Source organism: Aulonocara sp. 'chitande type north' Nkhata Bay, unplaced genomic scaffold (assembly GCF_057382095.1).
Source record: "Aulonocara sp. 'chitande type north' Nkhata Bay isolate Kocher_YH1m ecotype deep benthic unplaced genomic scaffold, A_spYH_male_GT1.1 unmapped_scaffold_14, whole genome shotgun sequence".
NCBI classification, from domain to species: domain Eukaryota; kingdom Metazoa; phylum Chordata; class Actinopteri; order Cichliformes; family Cichlidae; genus Aulonocara; species Aulonocara sp. 'chitande type north' Nkhata Bay.
Genome location: NW_028234346.1, coordinates 42,802 through 61,686, shown reverse-complemented (window position 1 = coordinate 61,686; position 18,885 = coordinate 42,802). Strand labels below are relative to the sequence as shown.

The window sequence follows — 18,885 nt, the reverse complement described above, 5'->3', positions numbered from 1 at the left end:
CTTTGGTGACATTCTGGCAATTAAACTTCCAAGATCTTGATGAAGATATTGTTAAAACTTTCAAAAGAAAGATATTCACAGAACCAAGTTGCATATCTAAGTGCTTCTCATCGGTGCGGGCATTTTTTGGGAGGTGTAAGGGAAGAAACAAAGTTTCCACTTTATAGTGACATCGTGATATCAACAGCAAAATATTTTCTAAAACTCACTGGACACTTTAAATGAGCTAGTTTTACATTTAGATCAGATCAAGTCATTTTTGAAATCCCCAGGAATGGTCGCGGCAGATGGCCACCCCGCCCTGAGCCTGGTTCTGTCGAAGGTTTCTTCCTCTTAAAAGGGAGTTTTTCCTTCCCACTGTCGCCTCGTGCTTGCTCAGAGGGGTTTGTTCTTTTGGGGTTTTCTTTTTAATACTGTAAGTTGTTACCTTACAGTGTGAAGCACCTTGAAAACACCATTGTTTCCTTTGGTGCTATACAGATTGAAGTGACTTGCACTGATAACATAACTAAGCTGGGACTTTAATTTAACATCAATAAAATTATAAAAATATTACATCTTGATTTCTGCTTGTTTTCATTGTCTGTGACTTAATGAATACAAATGTGTAATTTAACAGATTTTTTCTTTATGTTAGTCTGACCGGTGATTCCACGTTGGCCTTAGGTGTTGGCGCGGATACGCTGCAGCCCCTGAGCCATTAATGGCCCAGCACACTACAGTAAAAACAAAACAACAGCCATCTGTCCAACTAGGAAAGGAAAATAATAAACTGCCTCCTTGGAGGCAACCTGACTCAAAACAGTTGCAGTCCAACTCAGACCGACTGCAATCACTCTCAGGCAGATTGATGAAGATCTGCAAATAACTGTTGTCTAATTTATAAACGCAGACAGATTGCCAACACGTCTGTTCACAATAGAGGACTGTACTTACATGGTTGCAAACTGGTTGTTATCTTGCTTATATGAAAACATTGCTTTGGAGCAATGAAACTCAAACACATTCATTTTTAAAATGCTTCAAAATGAAATTTTGAAATATTTGGCTTTATGCTTTGAAAGTGCCGTTGTGAGTGGGAGTGTGAAATCCTTACTTGATGTGTTCCCTTTGCCTTTACTGTTTTCAGTTTTATCAGTTTTCAGTTTTATTTGTCATATGCAAGTTAGCACAGGGTCAACATTGCAATGAAATGTGTTTGACGAGCAGCAGTCACTCAGCAGCATGGTACAGTAGAAGAAAATATAATAAAATATAATAAAATAAAATAAAAAATAGAAAAATAGTAAAGAGCAAAATATTAGAGAGACGTGGTAAAAGAGAAAAGATGACTAAATATATATATATATATGTATCTATAAATATATGTACACTAGTGATTAAATAAGAAAATCTTGAAAAGAAATATGACGGGAGGTCAGATGGGATATTGCACAGGAATGAGCAGCAGAAAATTACAGTATTACTCAGACTTTTAATAGTCCTATTGTCAGTTTTGGCAGACGGTCATGGGTCACTTCTACTAAAATAGCACGAGACTGGAGTAAAATGTACTTTATTAATGAGAACACATGGTGATACAGCAAAGAATCCAACCCTTCTGAAAAGCAAATGGCTTCCTGTTATACTCTACCTGATTCAGGTGAGCATCTGGAATAGACCAAGTCTGGGGGTCAGCAAACCAAAGGGAAACAAAACCCTCCCCATAAGAAAACCACTACAATATAACCAACACGTTCTCACTCCCAAAGCGTAACATCATAGACATATGAAGATTTGTAACAAGTCCTATAAATAACTCCATAACATATAAACTTCAGTCTCTTCTATATACATTAAAACAGCGGTCCCCAACCTTTTTTGCGCCACGGACCGGTTTATGCCCGACAATATTTTCACGGACCGGCCTTTAAGGTGTCACAGATAAATACAACAAAATAAAACTAGTACCGGTACCGGAAAAAAAGAAGATTTATTCATAACACACGTGAAAGACCCAGGAAAACAGAGTTAACGATAAAAACGATAACAAAATAACGATAAAAAACGATAAAAACTCTGAAAACCATACATTTCACACCCGAGCCTCATCTCTCGACCAAACGACGGTCCGTGGCCCGGCGGTTGGGGACCGCTGCATTAAAACACCTTAACCACACAGTTAGGTTTCAGCCCTCGCTGACTCAGAACAAAGTAAGACAATCAGAGTTCGATTGGTTTTTACTTGTGCAGGGGAAGCCTGGTCGGATTCTCAGAGTTGCAAGCTCTACACCCAAACTCAGACAACTCCAACTCCAGCCTCCACTCGCAGCCTTTTATTGAATGAAAACAGTTACACAACCGCCCATTGTAAACCCCATATGTTGTGTGGTAAAAGCTAAGGCACTGTGTGTGTGTGTGTGTGTGTGTGTGTGTGTGTGAGTGAGAGAGAGTGTATGTGTGTCTGTATACGTGACTTCCTGCTTACAAACGTTTTAACCGCATCTCTAGTCATAAAAGGGTCATCTCCCCTCAACCTCGTATATGGCTTAACCTCTCTAACAGTCCACCATTTACATGGTGAGCCCATAAAGGGCAGGAAGTGAACACTCCTTACCAAATAAGGAAACCAGAATCTTACTTAGATTGTGCCTGCAGTTGAAAACTATAGCTAGTAACATCCCCAACATCCTACATGTGGGGGAGGAACAGAAAATATCTGAACATACAGTTCAAGACAAGGTCCAAGCACAATAATGACAACTTTTAACAAAATCACTCCAACACACACTCCCCTAGCCTGGCACATTGGTTTTCTCCAGGAGCTCATAAGCAGGTGATTGAGCTGCTTTTACTCTTTACAAAGTGAGTACTGTTAACACTTCTCTTTTTACATATACAACTAATTTAGGTTACAGACAAATGATTAAATGTGAACAGCTCTAACACGGGTTCTTTTCCTGACACAGGTAGGATGGCCAGTCCCCCTGTCTCTTCACCTTTAACGAGTCACTTAAATAACAACCCAAAAAGCCTAATAAAGAATCACAATCAACCAGTGTGTGTTTTTCTTCATTACGGTTTTTAAATACAAATCAGTCAGTCAATTAATAAAAATACAAGTAAGGGTAATGGAACCCCTGGTCTCCATTACACACATAAATACCATAAAGACACTAAGTCGTAGAGCTCTGAACTCCTTGCTTCTATGATATTTACACTTCTTCTTGGCCTTCTCCTTCACTCTGAGTCACTCCAGGATAAACGCATCAGCTCAGACATACAATAATTAAAATATGTGTAGGTGACCGTTTGGCAGAAGACGATGTCGAGGCGGTACTGCAGTGACACGTCCGTGGCTATCGTCGGGGCGGTGTCCTGCATCAGAAGGAAGTCAATAGACTTCTTGGCTTTGTTGCTCATCATGGCGCTGTAGTCCGTGGGCGTGGCCTGCAAAAAGTGTAAATAAACCATCAGAGACCAAACACAAATATGCCTTCCAACCACTAGTTTAGACAACATCTTGCAAAGAGTGTGTATTTCAGAGTGCAGTTGTTTTTAAATTTGACAGAAACAGAAATAAAGACGGAACAGAAGGACAACAGGGAAAGCAGAAGCACCGACACACTGAAATCTTTTAGGGTCAAGCTCCAGAACTAGCCACAAATCCTGCTGGAAAGAACCTAAAAATACTTAAAAATACTTGCAGAGATCGAATGGAGCCGTTAACTCAAAAGCCTGGTGTCAGGCATGTTCTTTAATAAATAAGAAACGAGCTGATATGTTACAGACCCCAGTCTTTACGTAAAGAAAAAGCTGACATTTAGAGAGAGAGGTCTGGGCTTCTCTGCTTGGGCTGCTGCCCCCGCGACCCGGCTCCGGATAAAGTGGAAGAAAGTGGATGGATGAATGAATCTTGAAAATGAACAAGTCTTCCAGTACAGAGTAAAATGTGAGAGTGAAACTATTGCGTGTACTTAAAACCCCTGGAGGGTCTTGGGTCGATTTGTGGCTATTTTCAAATTTTGATTACATGCCATTTGCACAGTGTTGAATGGACTATAGCCAAATTCTCCAAAAAAAAAGTTTGATATGATTTTATTTCAAAATTCAAGTCTGACTTCCTTCAATTAGCTTCAGTGGCTAAGCTACAGACAAACTTACACTATTGTGCTTAGTGGTCGATTTGTGCCCCATTGAAACCCATTATAAACGCTATTTTTCACTGCAAATTAATTACGGTCAAAGGGATCGTTGATGTTTAGCGTTCATTTTCATTTTGCAGGACGGGCCTTAGAGTTGTAATTTTTTTATTTGTCCACCGGGTGGCGCCCTTGCTCCACATTTGACCCCGGGCTGGAAAACAGCGGGCTGCTTAGATAGACCTGCGGGAAATGAAGCCTCATTTCCGGCGTGCAGCAGCGGCTTCGCCCGCTGATCGGGCGGGACAATTTTTTGGTCCCTAGGACCGTGAGAGGGTGCTTTTTTTTTTTTTAGTCAACAGGAAATGACATATTTGTTGTCACGTGGTATCGGGCGTGTGTGCTGGAAAAACGGGTCCCCGGTGATCGTGCCCCGGTAACAATGGCGTGTCCAGCGGGGTGGCCTGGGGGGGCACAGGCCACCCCCCAAACCAGACTGGCCACCCCAGGTGCCACCCCAAAGGCAAAACAATAAAATTCAATCAAATATCAAATGTCCGATTATGTTTTCACGGTGACGCTCAGATATCCGAGTGTAAGTGAATGCAGCATCGCTTCTGCGCTATGCGCATCACGTTAGCAAAGGTAGGAGAGCCAAGCGCGAAAGATGGCACTGCAGGAAACAATTTTTCGGTGAAAGAAAATGAGGACAGAATAAATGTCCCGGTAAGTAATATCAAGTTTGTTGAGTTTAGTAAACTTCGGTGAAATTAGAATACCAAGGAAAAAAATAACACTTAAAGAATTATTGCAGCTGTGGAATATTTCAGACAGTATGCTACTGAGGGCAGCTAACATAAGAGTTATGCGTTATAAGATATAATCTAAGTCGTAACATTGCTGTATGGAGCTGCAGATTTGGTTGCAGGTTAACATAGCTGGACTGGCCATCGGGCATACCGGGCATATCCCCAGTGACTTATTTTTTATTTTTTTTGTAATGGCATGAACAATGAGAGGTGGTGGATTGGCCAGATGCAGGTCGATGTGTAGAAATAACTCCGTTGTTTGGTGGTGGCTATGACGGGGCTTCCACAGAGGCAACAGGTGGATGAGGGAAGGGGAGGCAGGAGGAGAGACCCGAAGCAGCCACCAGTCCGAGTGTCAGGTGAACTGAACTTCAGGTAAGAAGTTATGACCTGCAGTCTATCTGGGTCAGATATAAACCAAGTTTAGGTGGAGTTTATTTTCATGTTGCTGACTTTTTACTGTCAGTTGCAATAACTCATACTGCGTTCTAGCCAGTTTGACGGAGTTTTTATACAGCTGGGTGGGTGCTATGATGTTACTGATAGTGAACTTTATTTTATTCATAAGGTTAGTAGAGTTGCCAACGGCTCCTTAAAAAATGGAATGGTCCCTCATTCAGAGAAAATATTACGCGTTTCGTATTGAGCTGAGAAGAGACGCAGTTTGTCCCGGACTTTAGCTAGAATGGAAAAAAGACACAAAGCTGGATTTATTCTGTCTTTATGCTGCACAGCTGCCTCTTCTCTCATTCTCTCCCCCTCCCTCTCCTGTTGCTACTTCAATCATGAAACTGATCAATGATCAGCTGATCGGCTTTTCTCTCTTGTTTATCGCCCACTTTGCGCCAGAAAGAGGAAACCAGCAGATGTTGCGCTAAACAACAGCAGCACGTTTAAGCTTGATCGGCTGTTGTTAGAATGTATTTAATATTAATTTCTAGTATCAGCTGATGTTTGCTGGAGCCACAGCTGTAAAGCTGCTGGTCATGATGTCTGTTTAGATATGTGGTGAGAGGGAAACATGAAGATGAAACCAGGAGATGTCCTTACTGAACCATCAGAGCTGAACAGGTGATGGAGAAACAGGTTTACCTTTTAGGTGACATGAATGAGTTGAAGGGAAGTTATGAACTGTTTCTGAGAGACAAATAACACCAGGATCCTTTTTTATGTAGCAGACAGCTGGTAACTGTGCAGGGGCGGGTCTAGCAAAGTTTTGCCAGGGGGCCAGGTAGGGCGTTAACAGGGAAAGGTGGGCACAAAGAAATACTTTTCTTTCTTATTCTCATTTAAAATACCTAGTTTTTATTAAATAATTATCTAAATCTTACAACCAAAGTTTTTATCTGACGTAAAATGTATAGAAATCATACATATACCAACAAGACTGTACATCACTGTCACAACAGGGTTTGTTTTCAGTCAAAGTCTTTATGGCTTTACTACCTGGTGGGTCGGTCTGTAGTAAAAATGCCCAATTTTTTTTGTCCCAGTCCAGCCCTGCAGGTTAATACTGGCAGTGTCACCATGCCAGCTGACTGTATTTTATCATCAGCCAGTGTTGTTCTTTATCAATATTACCAAAGTTTACGATAAGGCAGCATAGAAAGTATTTACTTGCTTTCAGGTTTCATTCAAATGTTAGTCTTTTCAGTTGTTTCCCCACTTTTTTCCTGTTTCAAAATCAAACACCAGTTTGTGAGAAGATTATCTTCTTTTTTTAACAGGCAGATAAAGTTTTGCATTGGCATTGGCTAATTTGTCAATTGTTTGTTACAAATGTTCGTATTTTAATTTTCAAAAATGTTTTTGCCCAAAACATATGTGCACTATATGTCAGTAAAAATACTATGCAAATATTGTTGTCCTTGACTGCTGAGTAAACACTGACAAAGCACTGATTGTATCTCTTGTACTTTATCAACGCAGTATCTAAAAACTTTGCACCGTAGTGGTTAAAATCTCATTCTAATAAGAGTTAAAAGTGCATTTGGTTATTAGGTTTATAGGATTATTGAATTATGGTTAAGGGTTGGTAGAATTTTTTTTTAAAACATTATCTGCCAATTAAATCTGCCACCCTTCTCCAAATCTGTGCCCCTACCTGGCCCCCCCAACAAAAATTTTCTAGACACGCCACTGTACACAGATGGTCTGAATTTGTGAAGCGAGTGGTATCGCATTTATCGAAGTCGGCTCCTCGTTGTTTTTTCTAAGCCACGATTAGGCTCATTGAGAGCAGGCATGTGCATGCAGACAGTGTTTGTTTTTACATCTGGTGGGTAACGTCCCTCCCTATATTTTTGGAACAGTACCTCTGAAGCTTGATTTAGATTTCTGCAGGAAATTTACGTTCTAACTTCAGATGTAACACCTCTTAACACTAAACCGGTCCATCACGCTGTTGTTTCCAGTTACAGCGTATATTTCCTGCTGAAGCATATTTCAGGCATAAGACAGAAACATTACAAAAATATACACCTGCAGGCCACTCTATTGTCTTTATTTGACTAAATGCACTAAATTGCTGCCACAAGCTTTTGAACACATGTACCTAATAAAGTGGCTGGTGAGTGTCCTCAGTCCCAGCTCGGATACAGATGTGTCGGTGTGTCTTTGTTCCCTGCAGTAGTGCCCTCTCCAGCTCAGTCATCATCCACATACCCCAGGACACTGTCCGAGCCAAAGAGATCATCGCCTACGTCAACACGCTGAAGACTCAGGTCAGCTATTACGCAGAGAGGCTGTCTCAAGCTGCCAAAGACCAATCGGCCAGCGGACTGGAGTGGACGCTCGCCAGTCTGGTTGACAAGGTACTAAAAGTGTTTGACGTTACGTGGGGACGCTTCATATTTCATTCATACCCTCTTCCTTTCAGACCCGTCAGCTGGTGGCAGTGTGCGGCTGCAAGCTGCTAGCTTCAGCTATTTAGGCCCTGAACGCAGTACGAGTACATCGCAACCAAAGCTTCTCCTTCTGCTGAGTCTGAACAAGTAGTGCTCCGCAATGACAAGGATACGCTGAGAGCAAAGTACAGCGGTCACAACAGCCAGTCGTCACTGCACGTGGACTGGCACGAAGAGGAGTGGGTGAGTTGATCAGCAGTTATTGGCTGTTTTCTGATTCCAGATTTTTTATTTCTTTAGCATGACAACAGACAAGCTTAGTTTCTTGGCACACATTGTGGATACAGCTTGATATCTTAACTACACTCTGAACTCTGTTTTTCTTTTCTTGTTGCTTCTTCTTCTTCTTGAGTCATCCCTCTCATGTTGATTTCCAGCTCAGGTCACTCCTTACTTTTAAGAAGTTGGAGGATTCGTGAGCAGATTTTTCCTTCACCATATCAGCCGACTTTATTCTATGAGAAAATACTCTTAAATGACTCGTCTTTAAAAAGTGTTCAGTGTTTTATGTCTGGTCTGTGTGTCATCTTTGTCTTTACAATGTTGCAGCAATACTTTAGTAATGATATGATATGATATGATATGATATACCTTTATTAGTCCCACAAGGGGAAATTTAAATGTTGGTTTAGTGTAAGCTCAGCTTTTTAACTAATGTAAGAAGTGTTATGACTGACTCGTTTTTAATACCTAAATCTGGCCTCAGTGCACAAACCTAAATGAATCGGTACATATGAAAGCGCCCAAGTCACGAGCTGTGTTCAAGGACATGGATAAAACAAAAAGGTTCAAATTTGTGCCCAAAAACCCCACAAATCAGTGTCACTGTTTTAAAATCTGCTGCGAGACCGCTCTAAATGTCAGCTTTTTCTTTACGTAAAGACTGGGGTCTGTAACATATCAGCTCGTTTCTTATTTATTAAAGAACATGCCTGACACCAGGTTTTTGAGTTAACGGCTCCATTCGATCTCTGCAAGTATTTTTAAGTATTTTTAGGTTCTTTCCAGCAGGATTTGTGGCTAGTTCTGGAGCTTGACCCTAAAAGATTTCAGTGTGTCGGTGCTTCTGCTTTCCCTGTTGTCCTTCTCTTCCGTCTTTATTTCTGTTTCTGTCAAATTTAAAAACAACTGCACTCTGAAATACACACTCTTTGCAAGATGTTGTCTAAACTAGTGGTTGGAAGGCATATTTGTGTTTGGTCTCTGATGGTTTATTTACACTTTTTGCAGGCCACGCCCACGGACTACAGCGCCATGATGAGCAACAAAGCCAAGAAGTCTATTGACTTCCTTCTGATGCAGGACACCGCCCCGACGATAGCCACGGACGTGTCACTGCAGTACCGCCTCGACATCGTCTTCTGCCAAACGGTCACCTACACATATTTTAATTATTGTATGTCTGAGCTGATGCGTTTATCCTGGAGTGACTCAGAGTGAAGGAGAAGGCCAAGAAGAAGTGTAAATATCATAGAAGCAAGGAGTTCAGAGCTCTACGACTTAGTGTCTTTATGGTATTTATGTGTGTAATGGAGACCAGGGGTTCCATTACCCTTACTTGTATTTTTATTAATTGACTGACTGATTTGTATTTAAAAACCGTAATGAAGAAAAACACACACTGGTTGATTGTGATTCTTTATTAGGCTTTTTGGGTTGTTATTTAAGTGACTCGTTAAAGGTGAAGAGACAGGGGGACTGGCCATCCTACCTGTGTCAGGAAAAGAACCCGTGTTAGAGCTGTTCACATTTAATCATTTGTCTGTAACCTAAATTAGTTGTATATGTAAAAAGAGAAGTGTTAACAGTACTCACTTTGTAAAGAGTAAAAGCAGCTCAATCACCTGCTTATGAGCTCCTGGAGAAAACCAATGTGCCAGGCTAGGGGAGTGTGTGTTGGAGTGATTTTGTTAAAAGTTGTCATTATTGTGCTTGGACCTTGTCTTGAACTGTATGTTCAGATATTTTCTGTTCCTCCCCCACATGTAGGATGTTGGGGATGTTACTAGCTATAGTTTTCAACTGCAGGCACAATCTATGTAAGATTCTGGTTTCCTTATTTGGTAAGGAATGTTCACTTCCTGCCCTTTATGGGCTCACCATGTAAATGGTGGACTGTTAGAGAGGTTAAGCCATATACGAGGTTGAGGGGAGATGACCCTTTTATGACTAGAGATGCGGTTAAAACGTTTGTAAGCAGGAAGTCACGTATACAGACACACATACACTCTCTCTCACTCACACACACACACACACACACACACACACACAGTGCCTTAGCTTTTACCACACAACATATGGGGTTTACAATGGGCGGTTGTGTAACTGTTTTCATTCAATAAAAGGCTGCGAGTGGAGGCTGGAGTTGGAGTTGTCTGAGTTTGGGTGTAGAGCTTGCAACTCTGAGAATCCGACCAGGCTTCCCCTGCACAAGTAAAAACCAATCGAACTCTGATTGTCTTACTTTGTTCTGAGTCAGCGAGGGCTGAAACCTAACTGTGGTTAAGGTGTTTTAATGCAGCGGTCCCCAACCGCCGGGCCACGGACCGTCGTTTGGTCGAGAGATGAGGCTCGGGTGTGAAATGTATGGTTTTCAGAGTTTTTATCGTTTTTTATCGTTATTTTGTTATCGTTTTTATCGTTAACTCTGTTTTCCTGGGTCTTTCACGTGTGTTATGAATAAATCTTCTTTTTTTCCGGTACCGGTACTAGTTTTATTTTGTTGTATTTATCTGTGACACCTTAAAGGCCGGTCCGTGAAAATATTGTCGGGCATAAACCGGTCCGTGGCGCAAAAAAGGTTGGGGACCGCTGTTTTAATGTATATAGAAGAGACTGAAGTTTATATGTTATGGAGTTATTTATAGGACTTGTTACAAATCTTCATATGTCTATGATGTGTTGGTTATATTGTAGTGGTTTTCTTATGGGGAGGGTTTTGTTTCCCTTTGGTTTGCTGACCCCCAGACTTGGTCTATTCCAGATGCTCACCTGAATCAGGTAGAGTATAACAGGAAGCCATTTGCTTTTCAGAAGGGTTGGATTCTTTGCTGTATCACCATGTGTTCTCATTAATAAAGTACATTTTACTCCAGTCTCGTGCTATTTTAGTGGAAGTGACCCATGACCGTCGGCCAAAACTGACAATATGACTATTAAAAGTCTGAGTAATACTGTAATTTTCTGCTGCTCATTCCTGTGCAATATCCCATCTGACCTCCCGTCATATTTCTTTTCAAGATTTTCTTATTTAATCACTAGTGTACATATATTTATAGATACATATATATATATATTTAGTCATCTTTTCTCTTTTACCACGTCTTTCAAATATTTTGCTCTTTACTATTTTTCTATTTTTTATTTTATTTTATTATATTTTATTATATTTTCTTCTACTGTACCATGCTGCTGAGTGACTGCTGCTCGTCAAACACATTTCATTGCAATGTTGACCCTGTGCTAACTTGCATATGACAAATAAAACTGAAAACTGATAAAACTGAAAACAGTAAAGGCAAAGGGAACACATCAAGTAAGGATTTCACACTCCCACTCACAACGGCACTTTCAAAGCATAAAGCCAAATGCTTCAAAATTTCATTTTGAAGCATTTTAAAAATGAATGTGTTTGAGTTTCATTGCTCCAAAGTAATGTTTTCATATAAGCAAGATAACCAGTTTGCAACCATGTAAGTACAGTCCTCTATTGTGAACAGACGTGTTGGCAATCTGTCTGCGTTTATAAATTAGACAACAGTTATTTGCAGATCTTCATCAATCTGCCTGAGAGTGATTGCAGTCAGTCTGAGTTGGACTGCAACTGTTTTGAGTCAGGTTGCCTCCAAGGAGGCAGTTTATTATTTTCCTTTCCTAGTTGGACAGATGGCTGTTGTTTTGTTTTTACTGTAGTGTGCTGGGCCATTAATGGCTCAGGGGCTGCAGCGTATCCGCGCCAACACCTAAGGCCAACGTGGAATCACCGGTCAGACTAACATAAAGAAAGAATCTGTTAAATTACACATTTGTATTCATTAAGTCACAGACAATGAAAACAAGCAGAAATCAAGATGTAATATTTTTATAATTTTATTGATGTTAAATTAAAGTCCCAGCTTAGTTATGTTGTCAGTGCAAGTCACTTCAATCTGTATAGCACCAAAGGAAACAATGGTGTTTTCAAGGTGCTTCACACTGTAAGGTAACAACTTACAGTATTAAAAAGAAAACCCCAAAAGAACAAACCCCTCTGAGCAAGCACGAGGCGACAGTGGGAAGGAAAAACTCCCTTTTAAGAGGAAGAAACCTTCGACAGAACCAGGCTCAGGGCGGGGTGGCCATCTGCCGCGACCATTCCTGGGGATTTCAAAAATGACTTGATCTGATCTAAATGTAAAACTAGCTCATTTAAAGTGTCCAGTGAGTTTTAGAAAATATTTTGCTGTTGATATCACGATGTCACTATAAAGTGGAAACTTTGTTTCTTCCCTTACACCTCCCAAAAAATGCCCGCACCGATGAGAAGCACTTAGATATGCAACTTGGTTCTGTGAATATCTTTCTTTTGAAAGTTTTAACAATATCTTCATCAAGATCTTGGAAGTTTAATTGCCAGAATGTCACCAAAGATGCATGCTTCCATCTTTTACAGAGGGATTTGAAAACCCTCTCGCTGAGTTTCTTGAACTTCTCTGGTGGGATTTTGTCGTATCTGGCCCTGATTTCAGTCCAGATTTTCATGGTAAGCCGGTTGGAGATAGCTTCAGCACTTTCAATGCTGCAGACTGTGCCTGATTTTTTTGAAACCTGGGAAATCAGTCCTTCCACAAAGATTTCCACTGAAAATCTGCATCTTTCTTTCTTTTCATATGATTCCAGTCTATCAGTAACTGTTACTGCCAACAGGTGTTCTTGGAATACTGAAGTAGTTATGATATTAAATATTGGTTGTTCCATTAAATTCATTGAACCCTCCTCCCCACTCCTCCCCATTTTCAATGATATTAGTGACAATTTATGTAATTTGTCACAAATATCAGTGAAAATCGCATTAGCAATGCAGTCAAAATAATTCTGCACTTTTCGGTCTAAATGCAAATCCATCCCCTTGAATTTGTCCAAGAGTAGATCCAACAAACGTTTTTGGTGAGAATGAGGGCACTTTAAAAGTTTACCAAGCTTTGAAAGCACAGCCTGAATTAATGTCTCTAACCATCTTTCAAAGTCTAAGGTTTTTTCAGGTGGCTCACAGTCTACAGAAGATCTGTGATGCTGTATCTTTTTATATGACTCCGTTTGACTTACGTTTGTTAACGGTGGGATGCTGGCTTCATGTTCAACACAGGATTTCTGCTGCTGGGGATCTGGAATTGGATTGTTTTCTGGTTTTGCAGCACTGTGTTGGTCAGCATTTTGACAGCTTTCTTCTGTGTTAGCTGTTTCTTGGCTGTTAGCATCTATATTCTGTGCTGTATCAAACTCCTGCTCAGCAGAATCGTCCAAAAATTTCACACGTGACAAAACCGTTTTGCCAGTAGTGGTGTGGACAGAACAGTTTTCATGTACAGGGGACTTCTGGGAAGACCTCAGTGGTGATACTGCTACTGACTGTGCACACAGGTCCATTACGTCCTCTACAAAACCTACAAGCCGCTTAGCAGTGAAGCAATCCGGATAGCCTGAGATAAGCTCTCCCCACTGCTTGATCGAAAAACTACTGAACAAGTTATTCAAGAGGGATACCAAAGCATGTACTGTAGAATTATCCCCATTGGTCTGAACTGTTTCATCATTTGTCATTGTGTTACAGTTCGAGCTTGCCATTTCACTTTTTTGTTTTTTATGTCTAAAATGTTGTTTTGTGTTAAACTCCGTGTTTGAACGTTTAAAGCGCTGCTGTCCCGCTGTGTGAATGCGTTTCAACTGAACAGCCAGGTCTATATATAAGGTCGGTTTAAGGTTTCTTTGTAACGTCACCTGACGTTTCTTTGTAACGTCACCAGTCAAAGGACTGGCCCGCCCCGTCATAACGAAAGGGGCGGGACAAATCTGTTGCTTAGCAACTGAAAAAAAGGCACACCGCGCTGAATGCTACATCCGGCCTGCGACGGTACACCGCCTCCGCATGAAAAAAAGGCACACCGCGCTGAATGCTACATCCGGCCTGCGACGGTACACCGCCTCCGCACCACCGTTTAAACATGAAGTGTGGATGTTAGAAGATCCCAAATATGGTGAGCTACTGGGAAATTACTCACGTTTTTGTTCTTGAGAGTGAGCGATAATAAGCGACATTTTATTGAGAAATTACAGTAGTCTGTCTACAAAAACTACAAAAATGACCTAAATAAGACAGAAGTACACATTCATTTTTATCGTTTTGTCAACAACAGGGCGCATGAGGTTTGTTCAGTATTTGTTGTGTCTACAAGGCTCAGGCGCCCCCATGAAGTGTCTTATTTGTATAGTTGAAAGCATTATAAAGGAACGCAAAACTAAATTACATATAATTATAATTCTTGGCACTTTCTGGTGTGTGTGAGTTAGTGTTTCTCTTTTATGATTTGTGGGTCCAGCATCAAATTCAGAATCCTTCCCATCACACATGAGGTCTTGAATAATCATCTTATTTTAAAGACCTCGTAGTTTGATAGTTTGCTCTCAGACTGTGGGCTTCCTTGTGGTTTTTAGGATATTTAGAAGTAGAAGGGGATCATCCTTCTGTGGAACCAGCTCCCAGTTTGAATGCAGGAGACGGACACTATCTCTACTTTTAAGATTAAGTTTCAAAGTTACCTTTTTGCCAACGCATATAGCTAGGGCTGAATCAGGTGACCATGAATCCTCCCTTAGTTACCCTGGGACTACCCTGCTGGGGGATTCCCACCATGTGTTTATACACCTCTCTGCATTCAATAATTAGTTCTTGTTCATCTCTGGCTCTCGTCCACAGTGTGTCTTTTGTCCCCTTTTTCGTCTCCTCATCCCCAAAGGGTCGCAGCGGGCTGCCCCTCCCTGACCGTGGTTCTGCCAGAGGGTGCTTCCTGTTAAAAGTGAGTTGTTCCTTCCCACTGTATTGAGGTTTTTTCTTTTTAATTGTAGACTTTCTACCTTACAATCTATACCACCTCGAGGAGACTGTTGTTGTGATTCAGCTCTGCATAAATACAATTAAATCGAATTAAGTGGGTTCAGCTGTTTTGTGAAATAAATGTGAGTGACATGGTAAGTAATAGCCTGCATGTAACTCATGGTAAGAAGAGCAATATCGCCCCCTCCTGGTTCAACCTTTTTTTCTTTGCAGTAATCTTTCCAATAATAATACATATGCACTAACCTCATGCTTGCTGTTAACAATAGCCTAAAGACACAAAATCAAGTTTAGTTTTTTCCTTAAGTTTATGTTTTTTTTTATATGGTTGGCATTTATTTTGTTTCTTTTTAATAATTATATTGATTCTATTGATTGTTTGCCAAGCACTGAGGTCTCTGCTTAGACTGTGCTACTGGGATCACTGATTTAAAAATGAGGCAAAAGCACCAAAGTTGTGCTCAAAAATAGTACAGTGAGCTACAACCTGTTGCTGTAGTAATTCTAACACACTTATTGTTTTTAAATACATACATGTTTAGTTCTTTTAAACCTAATTATTATTTTTTTTTTTGCAAAAGTGTCACCTAAACACCCAAATATACGTAATTCAAAACTTACTTTAATTATTACCCATTTGGCTGGTAACATGGACCCAGTCTGATGGATAGTTACTGAACAGATAGTCTTTTCTTTAAAGGCTGCATTCAGAGCAAATCATTGTAAAAACAAGACAAGTCAATAAAAAACAAGTAATAACTATAATACTAAACTACAATAGAGAGAAAATCCAGTAAATATAATTATATTATGTAAAAAATATACAAATATTTACCTCTAATTTAAAAAGACATTACAAGGGTACTAGTTTCATTTTAATCTAAACATAATCTAAATTGACACTAAATCAGTTTAAATATTACAGCTGAAGGTGATTTTAATAAATGTACTGCTGCTTGACTTTGTTTTACTACTGCAGTATAATTTATCATGTACAAAAGCTCCAAATGTTGTTTCTCTGACTTAATGTTCTGATGACGTTTGTGTTACTTTGCAGGAAATAGTCAGGACCCAGATGAACCTGTGCTGGAATTCAGTGTGGGTGAGTAATATGAGCATTTATGAAGGCTGTCCATGACCTGTAATTAAATTTAGCGTCATTAGTGCCACTCATTGCAAGTGACAGTGCACATGCTTTCAGCATGGAGTCTGCTCTTATGGTAGCAAAATAAATTCAGAAAATCTCCATCAAAAAGCAGCTCAGCAGCAGAAATATATATGGTCAGCTGGTTGTGAGTTAATGAGCATGTGAAATCAGTGTGAACATTTTGAAACAACAACTCTCCAACCTCGTAATTGTAAGACTGCCTGTGCAGCCACAGGAGCCTTCAGAGAGTCTTCCTGCTTGTCTCTTGGGTTGATTTGCTCGTGTTTTCTCACCCAGTCAATGACTGTAAAAGGGCTGGACTAATTGGAGGCAGGTGTAATTGATTGCACTGATATGCTAGTCTACTTATAGCCCACATTACAAACACTGCTGTGTTATTTTGTCTCTCAGTGCAGGTATGTAATGTGACAAAACCTCTAATGATCTGATATGTTTGGGATGGATGGGCTGTGAATTATATAGTGAATTGTCTTATTTTGTCGCTCTGTGCAGGCTTTCTACTTACAGGGTGGTGGGTCTCAGAGGACAATTGCTACCCCTGTTGAAGTGAACAACGTGTGGAGTGCAACTGGCTTTGTGGCATAGCTGGCTCTGGCCTTGGACTGTGTGTTTTTACTTTGTACCTAAATGGGACACTGGACTTCTAACTACTATTCATTGTGTTTATAAATAAAATTTTAGAATTTTATTGACTGTCATCTTTTTGCCCACGGTTGGTGAGACCTAGAATCTCTTTGTGTGTGTGTGTGTGTGTGTGTGTGTGTAACATCAACAGGGTTTTGCATAAAAGAGTGTGAGCAGGTCAAAAGGTCAATTCATTTATTGTAGTTTTATGGCAGCACCCTCTAGTGGCCTTGAAGCAAACAGTCTCCTAACTAAGCCATGGCATCTCTGGTCTCTCCTACTTTTGTGTGCTCTGCTGGAGGAGCAGCATTGGATCTAGTGATACTGAGTAAGCTGATTAGGACAGGCCTGGAGAAATGTGGTTTGCATGAAGTATCAGGAAAAAAACAACCTTGTATTGTAAAATAATAATACACGAATAATAAATACTTTTCATGACATTCAGATTTCTGGACTCACGAGTTCATAGAACATTAATGTTACGAAACATTGAGAAGTCTTAAAACTACATTGTATACTTATTATTTATTTACTTTAATCAGATTTGACTGGTATTTTTAAACATTAAGTTTTTGTTCCTTCAACTATTGTATTTAAGCTTATGACTCACTCACAGTATGTTTATATAACTGCCTAAAAAACGGTGAGGATGTGGCCGCAGTGGCTGAGAAGCAAGAACTTTGCTTTTTCTTTTTTTTTTTTTTTTTTAAATTGGGAAGCATAAATGAACATACCAGAAAACCCTGCACGAAGGAGCCATATTTGTTTTTTGTGTGTGCTTAAGATGACGCTTTAGTATTATTACACATATGATAAGGATGTTAGCATGCAACACACAAACTCAAGTGGTGTTGCCAAGATAGTTGCTGACTGGCAAGAAACTTCTAGAAGAAATCTGGTGACAGTCCAAAGCACAAATTAGATATTCACTGAGATATTCAACATCTCTTTATCTCAGTCGGTGATCCCCACATGCTTCAAAGAGTCCATCATTGTTCCTGTCCCGAAGAAACCCCACCCTGCTTCTCTCAATGACTATCGCCCTGTAGCCCTCACCTCAGTAGTGATGAAGTGCTTTGAACGCCTGGTCAGAGACTTCATCATTTCTTCACTACCAGACACACTGTAGTTCGCTTACCGTCCAAATCGTTCCACAGACGATGCCATCTCTCATCTCCTCCACACATCACTCACTCACTTGGACACTAGAAGGGGGAATTATGTTAAAATGCTCTTCATAGACTACAGCTCTGCATTTAATACCATAATTCCCTCCACACTCACCACCAAGCTGGAGCATCTGGGACTCAGCTCATCTATGTGTCAGTGGATCTCCAACTTCCTAACTGGCAGACCACAGGCAGTAAGGATGGGCGGACATGTCTCAGCCTCCACCACTCTCAGCACTGGAGCCCCCCAGGGGTGTGTTCTGAGCCCCCTGCTGTACTCTTTGTACACATATGACTGTGTGGCCACTACCAGCTCCACCACCATCATCAAGTTTGCTGACGACACCGTCGTGGTGGGCCTGATCTCTGATAACAACGAGACGGCCTACCTGAAGGAGATTAGGAATCTGGAGAACTGGTGCCAGAGGAACAACCTCCTTCTAAACGTCAGTAAGACAAAGGAGCTGATAGTGGACTTCAGCACTAAGCAGGAGAGGAACTACCAGACCCCCGTCATCAACGAGTGCCCAGTGGAGAGAGTGGACAGCTTCAAATACCTCGGAGTTCACATCACGCAGGACCTGTCATGGTCCTGTCACATCAACACCGTGGTGAAAAAGGCCCGACAGCGTCTCTACCACCTCAGACGCTTGAGAGACTTCCAACTGCCCTCCAAGGTGCTCAGGAACTTTTACTCGTGCACCATAGAGAGCATCCTGGCGGGAAACATCTTAACCTGGTTCGGGAACAGCACCATGCAGGACAGACGAGCTCTACAGAGGGTTGTGCGGTCAGCTGAGCGCACCATCCGCTCCGAGCTCCCTGACCTGCACTCAATCTACAGCAGGCGGTGCTGGACCAAGGCCAGGAAGATGGTGAAGGACCTCAGCCATCCCAGCAACGGACTGTTCTCTCTGTTGAGGTCAGGAAAGTGATTCTGCTCCCTGAAGACCAACACAGAGAGACTGAGGAGGAGCTTCTTCCCGCAGGCGATACGG

The 18,885-nt window shown here is 41.0% G+C and overlaps 1 protein-coding gene across 4 annotated transcripts; it reads left to right on the top strand.

The window, feature by feature from the left end:
- The first annotated feature begins 3,961 nt into the window (after positions 1–3,961).
- Positions 3,962–17,373, top strand: LOC147300709 (inositol polyphosphate-4-phosphatase type I A-like). Of its 4 annotated transcripts, XM_086284889.1 has the most exons (7): positions 3,962–5,305; positions 7,560–7,743; positions 7,809–8,019; positions 9,067–9,207; positions 14,789–14,888; positions 15,984–16,028; positions 16,587–17,373. In XM_086284889.1, the coding sequence occupies exons 1-3, from the start codon at positions 5,202–5,204 to the stop codon at positions 7,860–7,862; spliced, it is 342 nt and encodes a 113-aa protein (XP_086141015.1). In that variant the 5' UTR covers positions 3,962–5,201; the 3' UTR covers positions 7,863–8,019; positions 9,067–9,207; positions 14,789–14,888; positions 15,984–16,028; positions 16,587–17,373. The 4 variants fall into 4 exon arrangements, 3 of the variants coding, with proteins under 3 accessions (XP_086141015.1, XP_086141013.1, XP_086141014.1); XR_015127577.1 differs by lacking the exons at positions 3,962–5,305; positions 7,560–7,743; positions 7,809–8,019; positions 9,067–9,207 and adding an exon at positions 13,965–14,069 and having other exon boundaries at positions 16,587–16,786; XM_086284888.1 differs by lacking the exons at positions 3,962–5,305; positions 7,560–7,743; positions 7,809–8,019; positions 9,067–9,207 and having other exon boundaries at positions 13,971–14,888; positions 16,587–16,787.
- Positions 17,374–18,885: the final 1,512 nt, after the last annotated feature.

What these genes read in the sequence shown, in the direction of transcription:
- LOC147300709 (XM_086284887.1), top strand. Translation starts at nt 5,202, where the DNA reads ATGACGGGGCTTCCACAGAGGCAACAGGTGGATGAGGGAAGGGGAGGC. An exon ending in TCAGGTGAACTGAACTTCAG is followed by an intron (nt 5,306 to 7,559) that starts GTAAGAAGTTAT and finishes TGTTCCCTGCAG; the next exon opens with TAGTGCCCTCTCCAGCTCAG.